General features: G+C 40.6%; 2 protein-coding genes across 11 annotated transcripts in view; one reads left to right on the top strand and one right to left on the bottom strand.

Annotated features, from left to right (window-relative positions):
• Positions 1-779: 779 nt before the first annotated feature.
• Positions 780-3,579, top strand: LOC121904387 (nuclear factor 7, brain-like). The gene has a single exon (XM_042422109.1). It carries the CDS (start codon positions 1,081-1,083, stop codon positions 2,485-2,487), a length of 1,407 nt encoding a protein of 468 aa, XP_042278043.1. The 5' UTR covers positions 780-1,080; the 3' UTR covers positions 2,488-3,579.
• Positions 3,580-7,390: 3,811 nt separating this feature from the next.
• The window catches only part of camk2b1 (calcium/calmodulin-dependent protein kinase (CaM kinase) II beta 1), an 80,371-nt gene continuing 67,030 nt past the window's right edge, over positions 7,391-20,731 (bottom strand). For 5 of the 10 annotated variants that reach the window (XM_042422106.1, XM_042422102.1, XM_042422103.1 and 2 more), the window contains 5 exons: positions 18,175-18,223; positions 11,274-11,349; positions 11,080-11,174; positions 10,560-10,793; positions 7,391-9,449 (listed from right to left, as the gene is read on the bottom strand). In XM_042422106.1, coding sequence (XP_042278040.1) covers positions 10,561-10,793; positions 11,080-11,174; positions 11,274-11,349; positions 18,175-18,223 — 453 coding nt within the window. In that variant the 3' untranslated portion in view covers positions 7,391-9,449; position 10,560. Of the gene's footprint in view, positions 9,450-10,559; positions 10,794-11,079; positions 11,175-11,273; positions 11,350-12,093; positions 12,265-13,321; positions 13,457-14,109; positions 14,200-18,174; positions 18,224-20,653; positions 20,699-20,731 lie in introns of all 10 variants that reach the window. The other 5 variants (XM_042422098.1, XM_042422099.1, XM_042422101.1 and 2 more) reach the window with 2 other exon arrangements.

Genomic DNA, 20,731 nt, shown 5'->3' with positions numbered 1-20,731 from the left:
ATCTGTAGGCTCAAGGCAAACAGGCCAGGTGACCATTATATCATTTACCAGTATATACTGGTCACTTACTGGTTACTTTGCTCACATTCAATCTACATGAATCCAAAAATAACCATTAAACTATAACATATGAAGAAAGTAATAAACTCACTTTAGTCACACACAGCCATAGGTGTGTATGTGAAACACAGGTACAGAGGACTCTCACATGTGGTTAGTGGTGCTGCCGGCCAGAACAAAGGAAATGGGTGAGATATCAGTAGACCATGATTAGGAGTGAGTGAGCTCAGGTGAGAATGGGCGGATCCACACCAAGGAAGTAGGTGAAGGATTGTTAAATGGTGTGGATCTATTCTACAATGAGAAACAATATTTTCAAGATAGAAATGACAGAGACTGTCTGGGATGTTCAGGAGTCAAAGACACTCCTGCACAGGTGATCAGAAACCTGGATAATATTCATGAATCATAAAGGGATACTAATTACCAAGTTGTGTTATATCATAACTTTAACATGATTAAAATCAGGATTATTCATAACAGGCACTAATCTTCATGTAAATGTACTAACTGAGAGAAGAGAAGTTGAGTAAAGTTTAATAAAGTTACAATTTAAAATAATAGAATATTATAAAATGATTAAAATTGCCATAAACAGCTCTGCTTAAACTATTTATTGGTTGATGAAGTTGTTCTGAATGAATGTTCTGGTAGTAAATTACAATTGTTTCAGCATTATTTCACATAAACTTTTCAAGAATAGACACTTTCAATGTTTGATAGTTAAAACATACAGTCGGTTTTTGGTGGAGTATTCCTTTAACATCTGTAACACAGAAACAGCAACATCTGGTGGAGACACAATCAAATGGCAGTTTTATTTCAATCAGCTCTCTACCTGTGACGCAGGTAAATGAAACTGAAAGCAGACTGACATTGTTGAACAGATCGCAGACGCCATTACATTACAGAGTGAAATCTCTACTGAAGAACACACACTCGGAGGACTGAACAGAGAAAGTTGAAGAGACTGTAATTTGGTGAGTCTGCAACTTAAAAAAATTTTAGAAATCTGGCAAAATGGCTGAAAGAGCTCTTTTTGAAGGTTACCTGAGTTGCCATGTGTGTTCAGAGACTCTCAGAGATCCTGTGTCTCTGACCTGCAACCACAGCTTCTGTTCAAGCTGTCTGCAAAAATTCTGGGAACAAGCTAAAAACAAAAACTGTCCCATTTGTAAAAGAAAATCCTCAAAGGATTATCCATCCATCAATCTTTCTCTCAAAGACCTGGCTGACTCCTTTGCTAAGAGGCAGAATAATGATTCACCTGAGACGGAGAAAGAAAAGGAGAAAGAGGAAGTGCTGTGTCATAAACATCCAGAAGTCCCTTATTGGTTCTGTGAGGATGAACAGAGAGCTGTGTGTCCTGTCTGTGATTTTCTTCTCCATCACGGTCACAAGTTGGTTTCTATAGAACAAGCAGTCAGTGACCTGAAGGACCAGCTGAAATCTGACTTAAAGTCTCTACAGGACAAGAGGGACAAATACGAAGAAGTGGAGAAAACATACAATGAAATGGTTGAACACTCCAAGAAGCAGCTGTCGTCCACAGAGAAGCAGATCAGAGCAGAGTTCAACAAGCTCCACCAGTTCCTGAAAGAGGAAGAGGAGTCCAGACTGGCAGCTCTGAGGGAGGAAGAGGAGCAGAAGGGGAAGACTATCAGCAGAGAGATGAAGAGGATTCAGGAGCAGATCTCCTCTCTGTCAGACAGCATCTCTGCTGTTGAAGAAGACCTGCAGAAACACAACGTGTCATTCCTCAGCAGTTATAAACCCACTCAGACCAGAGCCAGAGACCAGTGCTCACTGTCAGATCCACAGCTGGTCTCAGGAGCGCTGATAGATGTGGCCAAACACCTGGGCAACCTGTCCTTCAGAGTCTGGGAGAAGATGAAGGAGAAGGTCCACTTCAGTCCTGTCATTCTGGACCCAAACACTGCAAACCCCCGTCTCTATCTGTCTGACGATCTGACCAGTGTGAGATGTGGAGACACAAAGCAGCAGCTCCCTGATAATCCAGAGAGAAACACTAATTATGCCAATGTTCTGGGCTCTGAGGGCTTCAGCTCAGGGAAACACAGCTGGGAGGTGGAGGTGGGAGACCATCCTGTCTGGAATGTGGGTTTGGCTAAAGAGTCAGTTGACAGGAAGGGAAAGCGATTTGCTTCACCAGAATATGGAATCTGGTGTTTACTGCATCGCAGTGGAAAATACACTAATGGTCTTGGTAAGACTGTCAGTGTGAAGAAGAGTCTCCAGAGGATCAGAGTCCAACTGGACTATGACAGGGGGGAGGTGTCTTTCTACGACCCTGAAGACATGACTCACATCTGCACTCACAGAGACACTTTCACTGAGAAACTCTTCCCTTATTTTAACCTTGGAGAGGCTGGTGATGCTAAAACCACTGATATCAAAATCTGTTAAACTGAGATTTCTCTGTGATGTTCAGGAAGGTTTGTGAGATGTGATTTATTTGATTTGAGGAGGATAATTAGATCTACAGATTTATTTTGTCACTATCAGTTAGTGATTTATAGGTGAGAGTAATGCATTTAACATTTACTTTTTAATGGTTTAATCATCCAGGGTTTGTTTTTCTTTTAAAGTAAAAAATATTTTTTTCAAAGTGTATTTATAATAATACATTCAGACGTTTTACAAATGTTTTCTTTTTAAAATAAAGGAAAAACTTTTTTTACTGTGAAGAATGGACAGAACAGGGAATCTTTACATAATAATTCACCTGTTTATTTACCATGTGTGTCATTAATCACAGATATCTACTGATTGTCAAAACTTTTCTATATGTTCATTCAGTTTTATCCATGAAAACAAACTGAAACTTCTTCCTGATTTTTGGTGCTTCAACTCAAGAAAATTCTGCAGAAATTAATTTTAAAAAGTTTTTCATTTCTTCTGCAAGGTTCAGTCTAAATTACAGCAGCCCAAAATTGAAGAAAAAAAAAAAATTGAAGGTGTCCATCAAATATTGAAACAAAGATCATGTAGATCACAGCTTGGGCTGTACCTGATGACAGTTTTTTTATTATCTATTAATTTGTTCGTGCTTTTATTCATTGATCAAACATTTAGTCAATAAAATAAAATGAAAATATACATCAAATATGATCAATCATCAGTCCTAATGATATGTATTCAAAAAGATTGATTGTAAAGCCCTGACCCTCATGTTGATCTGTGGATTTTAAAGGTTGTTAGTAGTGATCACCTTTATCTTTCTGTTTCAGTATTTATTTCTTAATTCTTGAATATCTATTAAGTTGGAGCTGCTGTTTGTTCCTTTGTGTTTATGTTAATCATCACTTGTGAAACACATCAGTACATGTGAGCCTGTGCTGAATGAATGTCAGGATTTACACTGATTAACTGTGTCTTCAATTTATGATTTATTCAAAAAGTTGTATGTTTTCTATCAGGTGAACAAATGTCTTGATCAAACAAGAGTTAAATGATTTCCTGGGTTACTTCGGTCAATAAAAATCACAATCAAAGCTGTGTTGCAGTTTTATGTGTCTGTAAACACAGAAAGACTTTCACGTTTCTATTTAAATTGTCATTTTATTGATAACACCTTAACACATTTTCTTGAAGTTAGAGAAACACGTGTAGCACGTAAGAGAACAGAGCAATAATCTGAAGAATCAGAGAACTAGAGGATTAATATTATTATACAGAAGAAACCCAAACTGACAAAAAGAGACAAAGGGAAACTAGAAAGAGCCAACTGCAGAGAAATGATTGAAGAAGGTTGGAAACAGAGGGACGAGGGGAAAAAAGAGTGAAAGACACCCTACGAGGAGAAGCCAACTCAGTGTTGTCAGTGCAACTTAGTCAGTGGCTGGAGAAAGAAGATAGCAGAGGTTCAGAGTGAACACAGAGGCTCCAGTTTATCTCAGTAAAGCTTCATCTGACTAAACAGCTGACAGGAAGGCAGCAGAGCTCACTGACCTCAAGAGACTAGAGGAGGACAGACATTAGTTTATATGTAGGGCTGCACAATTAATCATTTTCAATCATGACTCAGCTCTGATCATTCATATAGAATAATGATTTATTAGTGGTGTTGGTACATTTCATTTCATTAAGAATGTGGCTGCAAACAGTTAAGATGCTGATATAAGATGAATGAAGGAGAATCATTTTGTTCCCAAATCACTGAGGAAAATAATTGTGCAGCAACATCATGATCATGATCTCAAACTGTAATCAGGACGATCAATTTAATCATAATTGTGCAGCCCTGATCAATAATTATAATGGAGGCTTGTTCTTATTCTACAGTGATAAACTGCTGTTGTCTCTGACTGGATTGTCTGTTAGATTTGACACTAAAGTCGACTTATTGTGCAGCTACATTAGAAGCATCAACCTGCCGTCCATCTGTGTCCTGTTTGTGCTTTACTTTGTGTGACTGCGCCCCCTGCTGGAGCTCATTCACTCTCTGAACTGCCTCTAATCTGTCAGTCGGACTCGAGTGCTGTTCCTCAAAGTGACATGCAGGCTGAGTGAAGAACTGCTCACTCTCAGTGCTGATGGTCAACAAGTGCTCCTCGTATTCTCTCAGCTATGTTCAAAAGGCACTGACAACACAGAGCCCCGTAGAAAAGCATGCGAAATAATCATCATCATCATCCTCATAGTCATCCTTAGTGCCACAGTCATCAATATAATCATCCTGATCATCATAGTCATCTTCATTATATCATCTTGAGACAAAAATAGTTATATGCACTTAAAAAGCTGAGAAAATAGAAAGAGAAAGGTGGAGTATACCAGCATTCAGTAGAAAATGAGAAACCAAATAAAAAGAGAAAAAACACCAAAAAAAAAACAAGTGTCCTGCTGACTGTCATGCAAAGGAAATGCCAGCTATGCTGCTAGTTAGTGGCAGTTGTGTAATACTGTGTACTCCTTCATGTTAAATATGTGAGTCTTATTATACTGGTTTTCAAGGCTAGTAAACACACTAAGAAGAACCGAAGAACAACACATTTGTACTCTACATGCTGCTATTTCTTCTTTTTTTTGGAGGGGAGTGGGACTCATGTTGGTTAGCATGATCACACATGAACGCCTTCAGGTAACCTTTGACCTTTTAGTATCAGAACAGGGTCAATTAGGCATGGATATCATGACTGGAGACATGACAACAATACAAAGACTCAGTGGTTCATCTTGAAAAAACACTTTTTTTTTTTGAAGAGCTTCATCACCTTTTGGAGGGATAGTTCACACAAAATACAATCCTGTATTATATGTGTTTTAAAGTGATAGATGTATCACTCTGGCAAAGTGGTGCTGAACCTAAAGAGAGGGAAAAAAAAATGGACACCATAAAACTGCAAAAACAATGCCAAAATCAGCGTAAATCTAAAGTTACAGAAGAAAAACGGCACAAAAAGCAAAAGTACTTCACACCATGTTGGTCGTTACAAAACAAACACATGCAGGATGCAAATTGGGTGTACTATCCCTTTAAAAACAGTCACGTTTTTACATGGAGCAGTGTCCCTTTGAACAACGACAGACAGTACTTGCACAAGTGCATGAGCTGTACAATAGGAGAAGAAAAACAGAAAGAAAAGAAAGAAAAAAAAAAAGCACAATAAAAATATTCACTAAAATAAATAAATAAATAATCAAAATAAATAGAAACCTGAGGACTATTCACCACACTGACTGCCTGGTCTCTTAATATCTTGGTCTGACCAATAGGGGCGAGACGAAAAGCGAAGGCAGCCAATGGTGGACGAGCAAAGTACAGAGGAGCTGACCCCCCCCCCCCCCCCCCCCCCCCCCCCCACAAAATCAGTTTTCAGTGCTGCAAAGTCCATCCACTCAATCCTGCTTCCCCTGGCACAAGCACTTCATATCACAAAAAAAGCTGATAACACTTGACTGTAACACAAATCAAAGAGCATTAGAATAAAAATGTGAAAAACATGATACATGAAAAAAAAAATTGGATTAAATCATAAGAAAGGGCTGAAGGCAGGGGACTGATATTTCCTCTGAAAAAAAAAAAGCCTTCTGCACACACCTCACACACTCAGGCCAACATATGTATTGTACATGCTTGCAGACACACACACACAAGCACACTAATATTACACCCTGTGGCAAAAGGCTGCCCTGAAATGAGGAACCAAAACCACAGAACAGAGGTGCCCTACGCAAACCCTGCGGATATTTATGAACTCATGGTACAGCGGAAAAATCCTCCCACTCATAGAAGCTTCAAGCACACACACCTTTTATTCTCCATCACCGACGTGGGTGTTAAGTGTTCGTTATCTGTATGTATCTTCGTATAGACAAACGGGCAGTAGCACCAGCTTTCTGCGCTATGGCTTTGGAAGTTAGAAAGGTCAAGCATCCACAGGGATCCTTTCTTAACAGACTTCTTTTTTTTTAGGACCTGCTGTTGTGTTCCAGACACCACCGAGCGAGATTTTAGAGAGTTTTAAAAATGTCTCAATTTTTAGGAAAAAAGAGCTTCAAGCGGATACTCAGCTGTCGCCTAGCAACAGCAGGAGCCACCAACAGTGCCCCCCCGAATACCTTTTTAGCACCGCTAGCCCAACACACAGGCTCCCAGTGGAAACAGGGGCCAAAGCTGAACTACTGCTCACTAAGGTTTACAAGCTCCAAGTCTTGGTGTTAGCTTAAATTCAGATCTAACAAGGTGATGAAAACTTCATTTTTCCACCTTAGAAACATAATAGCTAAAGCACAACCATTTATATGTCAAAAAGATGCTGAAAAACTGATTCATGCCTTAATTTCAAACCGACTTGATTACCGTAATGCACTTTTTACTGGCCTCCTGAAAAAAAAAGACCACTGAGAGACTTCAGCTCATTCAAAACTCTACAGCTCAGCTATTAACCAGAACCAAGAGGAGAGAGCACATCAGTCCAGTTTTGCTAACTACCTTGTAAACTATTTGCCCTCAAGAACACTGTGATCATCTGCTGCTGGAGGTTATCAGACGTTTCCAGCAACAGCCGAAAGAAAATCAGGGATGTAGCCTTTGTCAAAAACACCCCAAAACCATGGAACACATTACCGATAGATATCAGGGAAGCCGGCTCGCTAAGCGTTTTTAAAAGAAAGCTAAAAAACTTATCTCTTCACTTTAGCCTTTAACTAGCTACGACTTTCCTGATGTAGGCGTGATTCACACTTATGCTTTGCACTTATGCACTGCTGTGCTTCTTGTTATGCATCCATCTTATGTTATGCATTTTATGTATTCTATTTTTACTTAATTTTATCTTATTTTTATTATTATTATTATTAAGTGGGTTTTACTTTCCATCTTATGTTACGTTAATGTTTTTTTAGCATGTTTTTATGTTCATTTTATGTCTTTTTTCATGTGATGCACTTGGAGCGTGTAATTTCTTTATTGTAAAGAACTTTGTGCTGTATTTCTTATATGAAAGGTGCTATACAAATAAAGTTTATTATTATTATTATTATTAGATTTCTGAGAAATCTTCACTGAAGGTAAAAGTGTGGCGTCAAAGGAAAGTGAGGGCTGCTACTAAAAAGCTGAGCTCAGTTTCATTATAAAAGTCTGTAACGAGATACTGTGATGTTACAGTATGACTTACTTCACTTGTTATTATGACATACCTAATAATTTAATCATAGCAAGAATTTACAGTAAAACAATATTTTGATCTTTCATTTTTCAGTGCCCAGTTAAACCTGTTGAGGTTTCTTTGGTTAAACATCAGACCAGGACTTCAAATAACCCTTCAAATATACTTTAATCCAGGACTGGGATGTGTATCCATGCAGGCCTTTCATGCTCCTCCACCTCATTTAAAAGGTGTTTAAAAATTGTTCTCAGTGTATACTTTTATGTACAATAGTGTGAGCTTAAAAATGTATTAACTCCTTAAAACGTATTACTTTCAGTTTCTCCAGTATCGGCTACTCTCTACTCCTCTTTAGGCTTTGACTGGAACTTTTTCTTGTTATGTCACATATGTTACACAGAACATATGAATAATTCTTTACAACATACCAACTTATTTTGTCAAAATGGGATAAGGGGATATAATAGGAAGTTTCTAGTTAAAAATATAAGTCAGTATATGTTGTATTAACAGAAAAAAGTTACTCCAACATTAAGTATTCTGTTATAATAAGCCAACACTAAAAAGCTATATGTTTTTCTTCTTCGTATGCGCGATGCTGCTGTATTTTTTTTGACCTCACCGTTCAGGGTGCTGGACTTCAGGGGAAATACGTGAAGATGGGCAAAAATAAATTCGTGATAAAACTCCTATTGCATGTTGTTTGTTTTGTTGTACGTTTCAAATGTTGACGCAGGAGGACACAGGGCTTAGCTGACTCCTTCTCCAGCTGTTCATGTTGCAACAAGGGAAAAACAACAGAGCCATTGTGTTTGGACTAGCGCACACTATTCACACACCCCTTCAAAAAAAAAAAAAAAAAAAAGACAGAAAAAGGGGGAAAACAAAACAAACAAACAAACAAACAAAAACATGTTGACCATGAGTTTAGGCGCAGTATTATAGCTAACATACAGTGAAGCAAATTACAAAAACTGCCAATATCATTTTCCACTTAATAGCCACAATAAAAAACAGCCACTGTTAATATGGGGGAAAAAAAACATGCTTCCTTAAAAAGATAGAGAAAAACTAACAAACAAACAAACAAACAAAAAAAAAGATTTCCTTCAACTCTGGAAACCACTGGCATCAAGAATTTAGAATTATACAAATTACATATACAATTGAAAATGTGTAATAATAATAATAATAATAATAATAATAATATTAATATAGTAATGATAATAGATTTTACTTAAAACTTTACATACTGTATTTCCAGTGCAGTGTTTATGTCACACAAGTGTGGATTCACAGGAGGACAAGAGGGTTGGTGTCACAAAAATTGTGGGGATGGGGAAGAGACCACAGGAAGAAGGAATCACACCGAGTGCTGAAAACAACCCCCCCGCCCCCCCCTACACTCCTGCCAATCACCCAGTGTGCCAGAGGGAAGAAGAGGAAGTCGAGGGCGGAGGGGGGTGGGGTGGGGGGGGGGGTGAAGGAGCCGTTGGATGTGCGGTTGTTGCTGTTGTTTGACGGTTGTCGGTAGGTGTTGTAGGGCAGGTGACAGACAGAGGGGGGCAGTAGTAGTAAAAGAAGCGATGCATGCTGGGGGTTGAGGCCGGGTGCCCAGTGAGGGAGGGTTTGTTGTTGAAGTGTCCCCCAAACTGACACTGGATTTGTTCTTTCATCCCTTCCTCCTCCTCCTCCTCTTCTTCCTCTCTCTCTCCAGCAGAGCACTCCTGACAGACAAAGCTATGGCATTCAACCCTGAGAGGGAAAACAAACAAACAAACAAACAAAAAAAAAGTCAAATTAATTAAATGTATGATGATGAAATTGTGAGATCAGTGCTGCACACTCTTTAAAATGAATATCATAAAGTGCACTTCAAATGATACGCGATGCAAAGCAAAAAAAAGCTTAAAAAGTAGCAGTACGTTCCAAAGCTTTGACACAATGGTGTCATGGCGACACATGGAAGTATTTTGTCATATTTTGGTGAAACACTGAGTGTTTGAAAAATACTGAGCCTACAAACAGACAGAGGAGACAGAGATTACGCTGCAACGGTGGTTTGAGGATAGCATATTTTTCCTACAGCTCTTTGAAGAGGAGGAAACTTCAACATTTTCTCAGCAACTTTTCAAGTTTTTGATACTCAAAAAGACACATTTTCAAATATTGAAGTTGAGCCCACCTGTTTTGATGACCGTATTAAATTTAAACAAGCAACGACGAGAATGCCACATTTGGAAATACAAGACAGTGAAGCTCCAGAATCAGCTTATTGCTGCCTTCTACTGTTTTTTACATGCCTCCTCCACCAAAAAGCCAAAAAATAAAAACAGTAAGTGTTTTTAACTAAAAGCAGAAATAAATTCATGTAACTTGAATGATTTATTGGTTGGGACTACCTCAGCTTCAAGCCGAGTTGCTGCACCTTCTTCATACTATTAGCATAACAGAGGTGGAAGGAAAGACACATTTTATTTCTGCTTTCTCTCAGTGCACCTAAAGTCTGCACAGCATTTGAATGAACACATACCTTAAGATGGTGTGAGCAGCCAAAAGAACCAATCACAGTACTGCCAATGTGGTCAATACTAAATTTATGATGAAAGTGACATTTACAACCAACTTTTCTAGCTGTTTTTTCAGTCACTTAAATCCTTCGTCTTCTTTTTTGTATTAATTTGGTCACAGAAAGTAATTTTCTGCCTACAAATATACACGTCAAGCTCAAGTAAAACAGCAGCAGATCCTCCCCAAAGTTACAATTTAAAAAAAAAAAAGCCAAATAGTATAAACATGCTCTGAGAGGAACACTGCTCTTCTTCTGTAAGTGTCTCCCAGTTGTCCCAGCGCTGTTGTCCGTACCTCACTGGAGTGGCGCAGCTGGTGCGCCTGAGCAGTGGAAGTGGATGTTCTGCCACTTGGTGTCTCTGCGATGCCAGACGCGAGTTTCCTCTGACTGGCTGGACCGCGGCCGACCCTGGCCGTCAACATACTGAGTCAGGCGGATGTAAGCGATGCAGGCTGCGTCCTCGCCGATCAGGTGGACGTGTGGGTTCAGGATGGTGGTGTGGATGGGCTTGCTGTTCTTGGCCAAAACTGAAAAGACGGCAGAGGCAATGATAGGAGAAGTTCAGCTTTCTTGGGATGGAGCTTTAGTTAGATTTTTAATTTCCTCCTGTGATAACATTTCCTCGTGATCTATTTTATTTGTACAGCAGCTAAATGAGCCGCACTTTGTGATTTTGACTAACCAGATGTGTATATTTACACTACAACTAAAGATAAACAAGATAAAACAAAAAAGAAACGTGATCAGGAAATAAAAAAGTAGTATGTAAGTATTAAAAATGACAACAAATAGCATCAAATCTATCAATCTTACGGTTCTCAAAGTAGAATCTGTGGAAATCCATTCCCTCCACCAGGTTGCCGAGCGCCTCCGGCTCAAAGGAGGTCAATCCAGGATCGCAGATCTTACTGAGGAGGAAAGAGAGGGTGACGTTAATGAAGCCAAACGTTAAGATTTTAACTATGCATCGGAACACAAACCACGCACGAAATAACGCAATGACTCACGCGTATGCCTCAAAGTCTCCGTTGTTGATTGCTTCTATCAGCTGCTCAGTGATCTTGATAATTTCTTGTTTGCGTGCTGCGGAGGACAGAAGGAACAGAGTTCATCAAAGGTAATCCCGAGAGCTGGAACAATCATTTTAATGCATTAACACAACACAGATGCTCTGGCAAAGGCAATTAGGACCCCGACATACATTCATGTTTCCAGTTCTCTTGTCGTTTATATAATGAGCTTGAAAAATAAGCTTAATCATGAAATTACTCTAATTGTGCCAAGCATGAAACAAAATTCTGAAAAAATGGATTCTGTGTAAAGACATCTGTGAAACCCGGAAAGGCAAAGTATTTTACTTTAGTTTCGGTGGGAATACATTTCAATCGTCTCCACACATACACAATAGAGACCTCGCTCGTCATGTGATCTTGATCAACAACTGTCAGGCAACATGAGCACACACACGGCAATCTCTTTCTATCACTGCAAGCAATGTCGCATCTGTATTTCAAGACATCACAACTAGCAACCAAATGATGCATAAATCTCTGTGTAGTCAGCGGCGCTTCTCTGCGGCAGAGCGCAGAGGAGGTTAATAAGGCTCAGAAGCAAAAAGCACACACATCCAGATAGTTCACCTTCCAACTCAGCGGTCAAAAGAGCAGTTTAAACACAATGTACTTTACTCTACGTACCCCTGTTTACCTGAAGTAGAGGTTAAAAGTGTTAAACGACTATGCTCACGCACACAGGCCTGCACTGACATCCTGAAATGTCTCCTCGATTGGCTACCATGCGTAGGGTCGGGTAATGCTCGGTACTCACTCTGGGAAGAAGACAGGGAAAGGCTGGAGGAGGGGTGAGGGGGAGGTGGGGAGGTGGTGTGTGCAGGCTGAGGCGCGGGCCTGGCGCTAGGTACCGGTGCAGCGTCGGCCTCGGGCGCAGCGGCCGCCGACACCCTGCGAACGCTGCTTACCAGGTCTGTGAGCCGAGACACTGAGCGCCGACCGAGCGGGATGGATGAGTGGATGGGTGGGAGGGTGATGGTGATGGTGATGGAGGTGGAGGTGGAATGCAGAAGAGCAGATTAGAAACAGTGAAGAGTTGGAAACAAAGAAAGACTAAAGCTATGAGGAAATCCCTCCAGCGATTTTGCATATTAGTGGTCGTGATATCTGCAAATACAGCGTCTGCGGTATTGCCGTTTATCAGACTTTTTCCACAAAAGATGGTTTCATCTGCTGTACATCAATAAGTGCAATTAAGCTGCCTTTGTATTGCACATGCCACGATAAAGCTGAAGGAAACTGAGAAAGATTCAGAGGTCAAAGAGTTTTAGTTCTGTCTGAGGGTTTTGGAGGAAATTGAGTAAAACTTATTTAACTTGAACTATCATTAATAAAGGTTCAGGCATTTCCTAAATCAGCTGGGTACTGTTGTTGTTAACAAACATTACTTAAAGAGCAGTAAAAAGTTAATTAGTTGGGGACTCTTTTCAGCATTAATACACATTTACAGCAACAGGCAGGTGTATGTGGGACTGACTCGATGGCACAGAGGAATAATCATCATCAGGCTTTGTCTACACGGACGATTCTAACTAATAGCATCAATTCATTGTTGGTTTTGCTCTTTCATTGAATTTTTTGTCATAACATTAACATTGGCAGCCTCGTCCTTTAATAGAACAATATATTTTGATTCTGTAGCTAGAGGTGGTTTAACACATTTTCATATCTCTTTAGTGCCATTCCTCCCTGACTTAAGAAGATTCAGCTAACTTTTAAGCATAAAAATTTGAAGGGATTTCTAAATACATAGAAACACATGTACAATCCAGAAACCTTTCACTATTTAAAATAAGAGAAAATGTTTTTCTCCTTTTCCTTCCTTTCCTAAAATGACAGAATCAGTCCATCTTTTCATGCATCATCTTGGTGCATGGACAGAAGAAGGGGAGATGTTTTTTTTCTCTCTCTCTCTCTCTCTCTCTCTCGGGGACACTTTATTCTCTTCTACTTTACACTGCCTGTCCTTGCTCGTCTCTACTTACTCTGCATGGGGGTGTGTGGAGGGGAGGGGGCGGAGAGGGCTGCTGGAGGTGGAGTGCCGGATCTCCCTTCCCCGTCAGGTGTGGGCACTGAGGCCCTACGCACTGAGCCCAGCAGGTCAGCGAACTTTGCGGCAGCTGAGTTCAGGAGGGAGGGAGGGAACAATGGGAGACAATGCACTTGAATGAAAGGTTGACCACACTAGTGAGGCCGTTTGGATGAACAAAAATTGTCTTGGAGAGCGCTAAGACATTTACTGTTACACTTCGGGATTAGATGTATCATTAGAGCTCTCCGAGACAATGTCAGACTCAGAAAAGGACAGTGACAGGAACATCAAAGGCACAAATTATGCTCAGAAATGTCAGATAATGTTGAGACAGTTTGTTATGGTGAAAAACTGTGTTGCTACTTCCATTTATGCCCAAGAGAGGGAGACAGCGAGTTGTTCAAAAATGCATGTGGCGTGGGTGGAACAAGGGGGAGGATGGGATAGTAGATGAGTAGAAATACTACAAAGCATCTCAGTGCTTTTCATTATGGCATATGTAATGTTATTAGATTATTTAAAAATGTAGACTGACTAAGAAGACTCCACTGGAGAAATGATGGACAATACAAATCTGGGCACATTCAGGATTTTTTGTGGTGCTAAATGGCAGCAGATATGTGCTTTTAAACCATGCAGGGACTATAAATGTAAAACACACAAGGGAGGATTTAGTAAAGGTAAATCACTAGTGGAGTGTGTGTGTGTGTGTGTGTGTATTGGAGGGCCATGCTGACTTACAGTGCACGGCAGCTGCGGAGCCCTGAGAGCTATCAGGCTGGGAGCTCGTACTGGACTGGGCCTTAAACGAGCTGTTGTCTAAGCTCTTCCCTGATAATGTGCACACACACAAACACAGAATGAGACCAAACATACTGTAACATATATATATGCAGAGATAACAGCCAGCCGTACAATCTGATCACAAAAAGACATCAGAAACGTCACAGTGAAGAATGAATGAAGGGTAAAGTGAGCGTGAGGCGACGGGGCGGGGGCAAATAAATACGAGATGATGAACCCGGTCAACCTTTTCCCACTCTGAGAAATTACAGCTACTTTTCACTGACAGTCCTCTGTCACCAGATCTCATTGAAAAAGAAACATTTTCCTCGTTATCCCAGTTAATTACTCCATTCCGGCAGGATTTAGTACCGTGGTTGCTGCTGCATGTGAGGTTTTTTATTGAGACTTTAATTGAAGTCTTGGCAGTGAGCAGAGGATGGATGATGACAATGGTGATGGTCATGATAATGGGAGAGAGAGTTGGATGCTACTCATTACTACTTGTCTGTTTTAACCGGCACAGAAGGAAACGCGACACATGAACGCTCATTGACAGATAGAGGGAAAGGAAACGTCTCTGCAGGAAAAAAAAAAAACAGATGGCTTAAAGGAGTTTTCTGCCACATAACGAGATGTACGACTGCACCCTCTCTAACGTAATTAAATACAATTCACAGACCGACACTTTAAACAATACTTAACATTTTCATCGACGAATGTCTATTTTCCTTCAAAGCGGAGCGGTAAACTACAGAAAACACATGATCAACAGGAAATCCACAGAAAACAGACATCACAGTACGGCCTGCGGAGTTTGATTGACAGGCGCTGTCTCGGAAGTGCAGTGAAAAAACATTCCAGCAATTAGTGCTCAATTCAAACACAAGTCACAAAACACAACTTCAGGATTAGCAGTTTAACAGCAAGTATTCCTTTAAATTGTAAGTGCTGTAAAAAAAAAAAAGTGATCACCTACACGACAAAACTGAAGATTAATGACTGACGACAAGCAGCTCTCTGAAACTTGTAACATATTATCTACTATAAAAGTATTGAGAGTAATAGAACAGATATGTGTTCAGATGTTACAAAAGCCAGCGCAGGCATTGGGTTACAAACCAGCTGTCGAGCACTCACTGACCTGACAAGATCCTACGAAAGGCCAACATGAAACACACTATTCCAACCAACGGGAGTCCCCTTCCTCCCGCACTCACCTGGCTCTTGTAGTTTCTCTGTGGTGCTGACGGTGCTTATCTGTCGGTTCGTATCTTAGGAGCCTTAAAAAGTGCTGCGCGAGACTAACGCTATCCTAGGGTGGCGCTAGTAGAGCGGTGTGCTTTTAACTTCTCTCTGGGAACTCCGTCTCCGTTTCCTGCCACCGGGGCTAAATTTACACCTCCCCCTTTAGCCCCCCGACCTCCCCTCCCAAGGTGCCCTTGCCCTCTCCACTCCTGCCAGTGGGGTGGGGTGGTGGGGGGGCTCCAATTTGGGATGTTGGAAGGGAGGGAAATGGGGGGGAGAAGAGGAGAGGAAGGGTAGGGGGAGGATACCTTTCACTGGGTATACGGGGAAAGTACAGTACAGTACAGTAGATCCTGGGGGATAAAGGTCTTTCAGGTGATGTAAGGCTCCTTTGCACTGCACTACTTCCATCAAAGGGAATTTTAATAATTGATTTGAAATGAGGGATTGGATGACAATTTATGAGTCAAGGCACAGTATTAATATACAAATAGACATTAGTTGCACCAAGTCCTCTAATGAATGACTTGAGGATGGTGTTGCAGTAATGTCAATGACAAGGCTCCATATCCCTTGAAAAAGTGAAAAAATGTAGATTTGAACTTGAGGTTGAAAAAAGCAACATTATATAAGTAATAAAAAGTTGACTGCCACTAGTGGATGCAAATGTCAGGGGGTGACATGACAACATCTCCTTTGCATTACGTGTTGAATGAGCCGTTGGAAGTGTTACTTTGCTTTATTCGCTTGCTGCCAAGTTATTTAGGACCAAAGGCCAAACTGCTTCTTTAGTGCTTTCGAATAAAGGCTAGGGCCCAAGAGACTGGTGCTAAAGATACGTCTAAACAAACATAGCTCATCATGCTGTACACTTTTCCCTGCTACATTTAATTTAATGTCTGATACTAACATCATTTTTTCCCCCAGGTATCTCTTTTTCTTGCCTTTTCATTATGTTTTGTGTCTCGCCACTACAGGAGCACACTGGAATTAAATACATTCATCCCTGATACTGTAATCGAGTAGATTTGACTTTTGTATTTGACTTTTTTAAAAAGATTTTTAATTTGTCACATTTTTACTGAAATTGTGTCCACCTTTTTTTAGTTTTTCCTCATGTAAAAAAACATATTTTCATACAATAAGCATGACACCAGTAAAGTAAGAGTACTTCTACCTGAATATTGTAATACTCTTTCCACCACTGGTAATTTTCTTACAGACCTACATGATGGCATTAGCCATGGTTGCTAAGGAATTTGTGACATAGCTGCAAAGCCTCCATAAGAAAGAGGAGGAGATGCAAGTGCACATTCTGTTCTGTACGCTTGGCACCGAAATGATACGTTCATGACCCGATTTAGACGCATTGTGCTCAGCTCGGATGTGGAGAACAGGGGTGTGTGCGCATGTTGGCATAGATACGCAGAGGAGGAACCCATGCATGCACAAACACACATCACACAAATGTAAATTCATTCACACGATATGTGTGATATGTACCACAAAGACAGTTATTTCACAATTCTTACCGCAAGCAACAAATACACACACACACACACACACACACACACACACACACACACACACAGACACACACACATAGACAACATAAGCTGCAAGCTGACACCCCACACAGGCGTGTTGGTATTTTGGAGGTGTGTATTTCTCAGCATTAAGATTTCAACTAAATGCCAACACTGTTAAGAATGTCAAACCACAACAGCATTACATGGCCTCTTTCATTTCACAGCATCCCCACAAATCACCCCCAGACACACACACACACACACACACACACACACACACACACACACACACACACACAAACACACACAAACATTTCTTTACTCTTTCTGAGAAAACAGCTGAAGGAAGCAATACAGCAAAGCTCCATGAGGGGTCAGTAAGAGGTCAGCTACCAGCCGGGTGACTGCCAAGTGACTAAATTAGAGTCACATTTACACCATCCATACCACATATAACACATGCGTTTCTCTTATTTTTCAAAATAACGTTCCCCATTCACTTAACATTTTAAGAATCACAATGACACAAATGCCTACTCTATGAGGACAAAACCAGTAGCACAAGAAAGGTTTTCAACATGTGGCATCAAAATGCATTCCCACCCTGACGCTTGTGATAATAAACAAGAAGCTCATGCAAAGCAGAGCGCCAGTTATCGGAGCTTTAAGCACTCTAATAGGACTTTTCATAGGCTATCTGGACTGTCAGAACATTACTTACGTTAGAAACTGTAATTGCTGAGCGTTCAAATGAAAAAGCAAAAGGTTTCCAATTTCATAAAGACAAACTCATTTGTGTAAAATAATTCTGTCAGTAACAGACAATGAACAGCTTTCATTGCAAGGAGGATTTCAGAATCCATTTCCCAGTTTGTAACTGAGGGGTGATAGCAGAGCTTGTCACAACCCACCAAACTTAACAAGCCCAAGTGGAAAGCAAACAGCCAAAACTCCTCTGCCTACTGGTTGAGCGCTATCTGCCAGTTGTCATGCACTCGTTCTTTTGTTTCTTTGCCTCATGTAACATCTATATTAATCAAAGGCACCCAATGGTGGAGTTTCTGCTGTTCCACAGGTTGTTCACTGGGAAAAAAAACAGTTACATCAATACAGTAGAAATGTCAAGTGATGATTCAAAATCGGTCAAGATCCCAGAAGTATTCTGGCCTGTCGTTTGCCGCAAACAGTTCAGAACTTGACTTTTTTTAAGCCTCTGAATTTATTATGAATTATGTTTTGTACTTACCTTTCACGTCCTCATCCTCCACGGTGGTGTTGCTGCTGTCCGATGATTCCTGGAGATCAGAGATTGACAGTCAGTCCGGTTTTGAGTATAACGGCGCACGTATTTGCGATGAAGACACGTGATCACACGCACATCACACGAGGGGTAAAGGGGCTTGTTTTACACGGTCAGAACACGGGCCAGCAGGGAGTATATTGCTATGTTACCATGTCACATCTTCACAAAACCAGATCTGATTAGAAAAAACACCAAATACATCAGTTTATGTGGATTCAATTCAAAACCAGATGCCAAACAGGACCAAAATCAGAACTCTAGAGTGCTGTTAAACTGTTAGTCACAACCATCAAACCATGCCACCCAACCAATCAGCCTACAAAGCCCAATAAGTCACCTTGTCAACAGTCATTTGACTTTTTTACCCTTGGCCTAAAAAACTCTTCTCTCTTTTCGTACTCCAGGCAAAGCTGCTTCATCCTCAGCGCGTACGTGTGTGTGCATCACACCATGTGGACGAGTGACGTCTTTCCTCCACAGGCTGCTCTTGTGTCTTGCTGAAACTGACATAAACCCAATGGGATGTGCCCCATCCATCTATTTCAGCTATGGAAGCAGGCGGAATGGATTCTCATAGGGCAATTATTGTCATCCTGAGCTGGGCCTCAGATCGCGCAATCTATCCATCTACCTGTCTGTCTGCCTGGCTCGGGCTGCTTTTCTCTTTACAGGCTTTCGCCAGAGGAGGAGTTAGCTTCTGATTTCCAATTAGTAGATTAAATGGGTCTAAATTCCCCCTGCATGTTGAGGAGAGTTGAGAGACTCTGTGACCTCATTAGAAGTACACGCGTGCACGAGCGGCATCACAAGCACTAAATTGTGTTTCATTGCCTTCTAAAGAGCAGCTGGTGACCTGAGGAGACAGTGTGTGTGTATGTGAGAGTTTTGGCCTCAAATAATAGAAATATCATTATTAAGTGTGATGACACCTACAGTTTGTTTTCTTTGGTTTGAATCATAGAGAAGTTCTGTTTCATCTTGCCACATTACAGGTGAACTAGAGCTCGTAAGACATTACCTACATAAATATGACACACTTGTTTGTGCACTTTTGTATAATTAATCCTCTCTGGTGTTTATGCTAAATTCACTTTTCAGTCCTTATATTGAGGCTTTTCACTGCAATCTCGGCTCTAGGAACATCTATGCATGACAGACATATGTTGACATTTGTTTCCTTATACCCATAAAATGCCACATTTTGGTTCATTTCTTGTTCAAAGTTGACATTACAAGCTCACAGTGCTCACAACATTCATCGCTCTCACCTGTCCAGATGGACTGAACTAAGTGAAAGTGCTCTAAAGTGAGTCTGGTGTGAAAATAAAAACCGTAGCAGTATTCTTCCCATACACTTTAAGCGGCTTCCTGTGTGGCCTTTCTCTGGATTATTCGACGCCATGAACTTCACTCTGAGGACCGACCCCAAAATCAAACGCAAAGGTCATTCTGTCGTGATGCAAATCCTGGATGTCGCTTTAGAACAAATTTATGTTACCGTTCACCTTTAGCTTTATGCGTCACCGCTCAGCAGAAACAGCTTGTGCAAACATAGTGACACACACACACACACACACACATGCATAATAAATGTTTGGTCCTGCAAAAATCATGCAGGTTCATGCACAGCTCAACCCAAACACACACACACTAGTTGAACCATCAAAACTACATTTATGAGGCATTGAGACAGGTGTTGAAATATATGACTGAAAATTTATATGACATTAATTATACAACAAAATGTTAAAAATGTAATCCTTTAACTACACCAGGGCTTCTTGTCATTAAATCTAAATTCCATGATCTGATAAAATATCAAAGACAACAACAAAGATGCAGGACGTGTTGCAAGTTTTAGCATATAGCTCTCTAAAGTACATAAAGAAGCTTTTACTGAAAACGAACACAAGCAAAATGTCTGTTGTTGTGTATATTGGTAATTTTTTGTTAATGTGCTGGGCTGTAAAATGAGATCAAAGCCCTTGAGTCTTGGTTCAGTAGATTATTTTGTGTTGATTTATCATTCTGGTGATATTACCACTGGTCATTCTTTAATAGAAATAAACACACACAGTTTTAGTTGCTGTAATTCCCTGATTGTATACAGCTGTTCATTTATAATCGAGTGGACTGTGTGTGTGTCGGGGGTCCCCGAGGTGGCATAATGAGTTCATTGCTCGATGGGGCGCAGGATAACAACGTAAGAATCCTTCCCCTGCTTCCTTCATCATGTTAAGACATTTATTTGAGGGGTTTAATCTCTAGAAACACACAGACACACATTAGTGAACCGACGTCATGGCGTGCTCACACAAATGCATGATGAAAAGAAGGATCAAACAGCAGGAGAAGATGAGGAAGAGGAGGAGAATGACAAAGAAGGATAAAGAGCAGGTCAGGACTGGGGAATAATGTATACCTTAGTCCTGTCCACCGGATTATGGATGACGGTTGTCTGAGGTTCCTGGAAGAGGAGGAGGTGGAGGGCAGAGAAGAA

Source organism: Thunnus maccoyii, chromosome 9 (genome assembly GCF_910596095.1).
Source record: "Thunnus maccoyii chromosome 9, fThuMac1.1, whole genome shotgun sequence".
Lineage (NCBI taxonomy): Eukaryota > Metazoa > Chordata > Actinopteri > Scombriformes > Scombridae > Thunnus > Thunnus maccoyii.
The sequence above is the reverse complement of the archived record's forward strand: the minus strand, read 5'-3'. Positions and strand labels throughout refer to the sequence as shown.

Bases quoted from the DNA above. Each gene is read 5' to 3' on its own strand.
- LOC121904387 (XM_042422109.1), top strand. From the start codon at position 1,081: ATGGCTGAAAGAGCTCTTTTTGAAGGTTACCTGAGTTGCCATGTGTGT.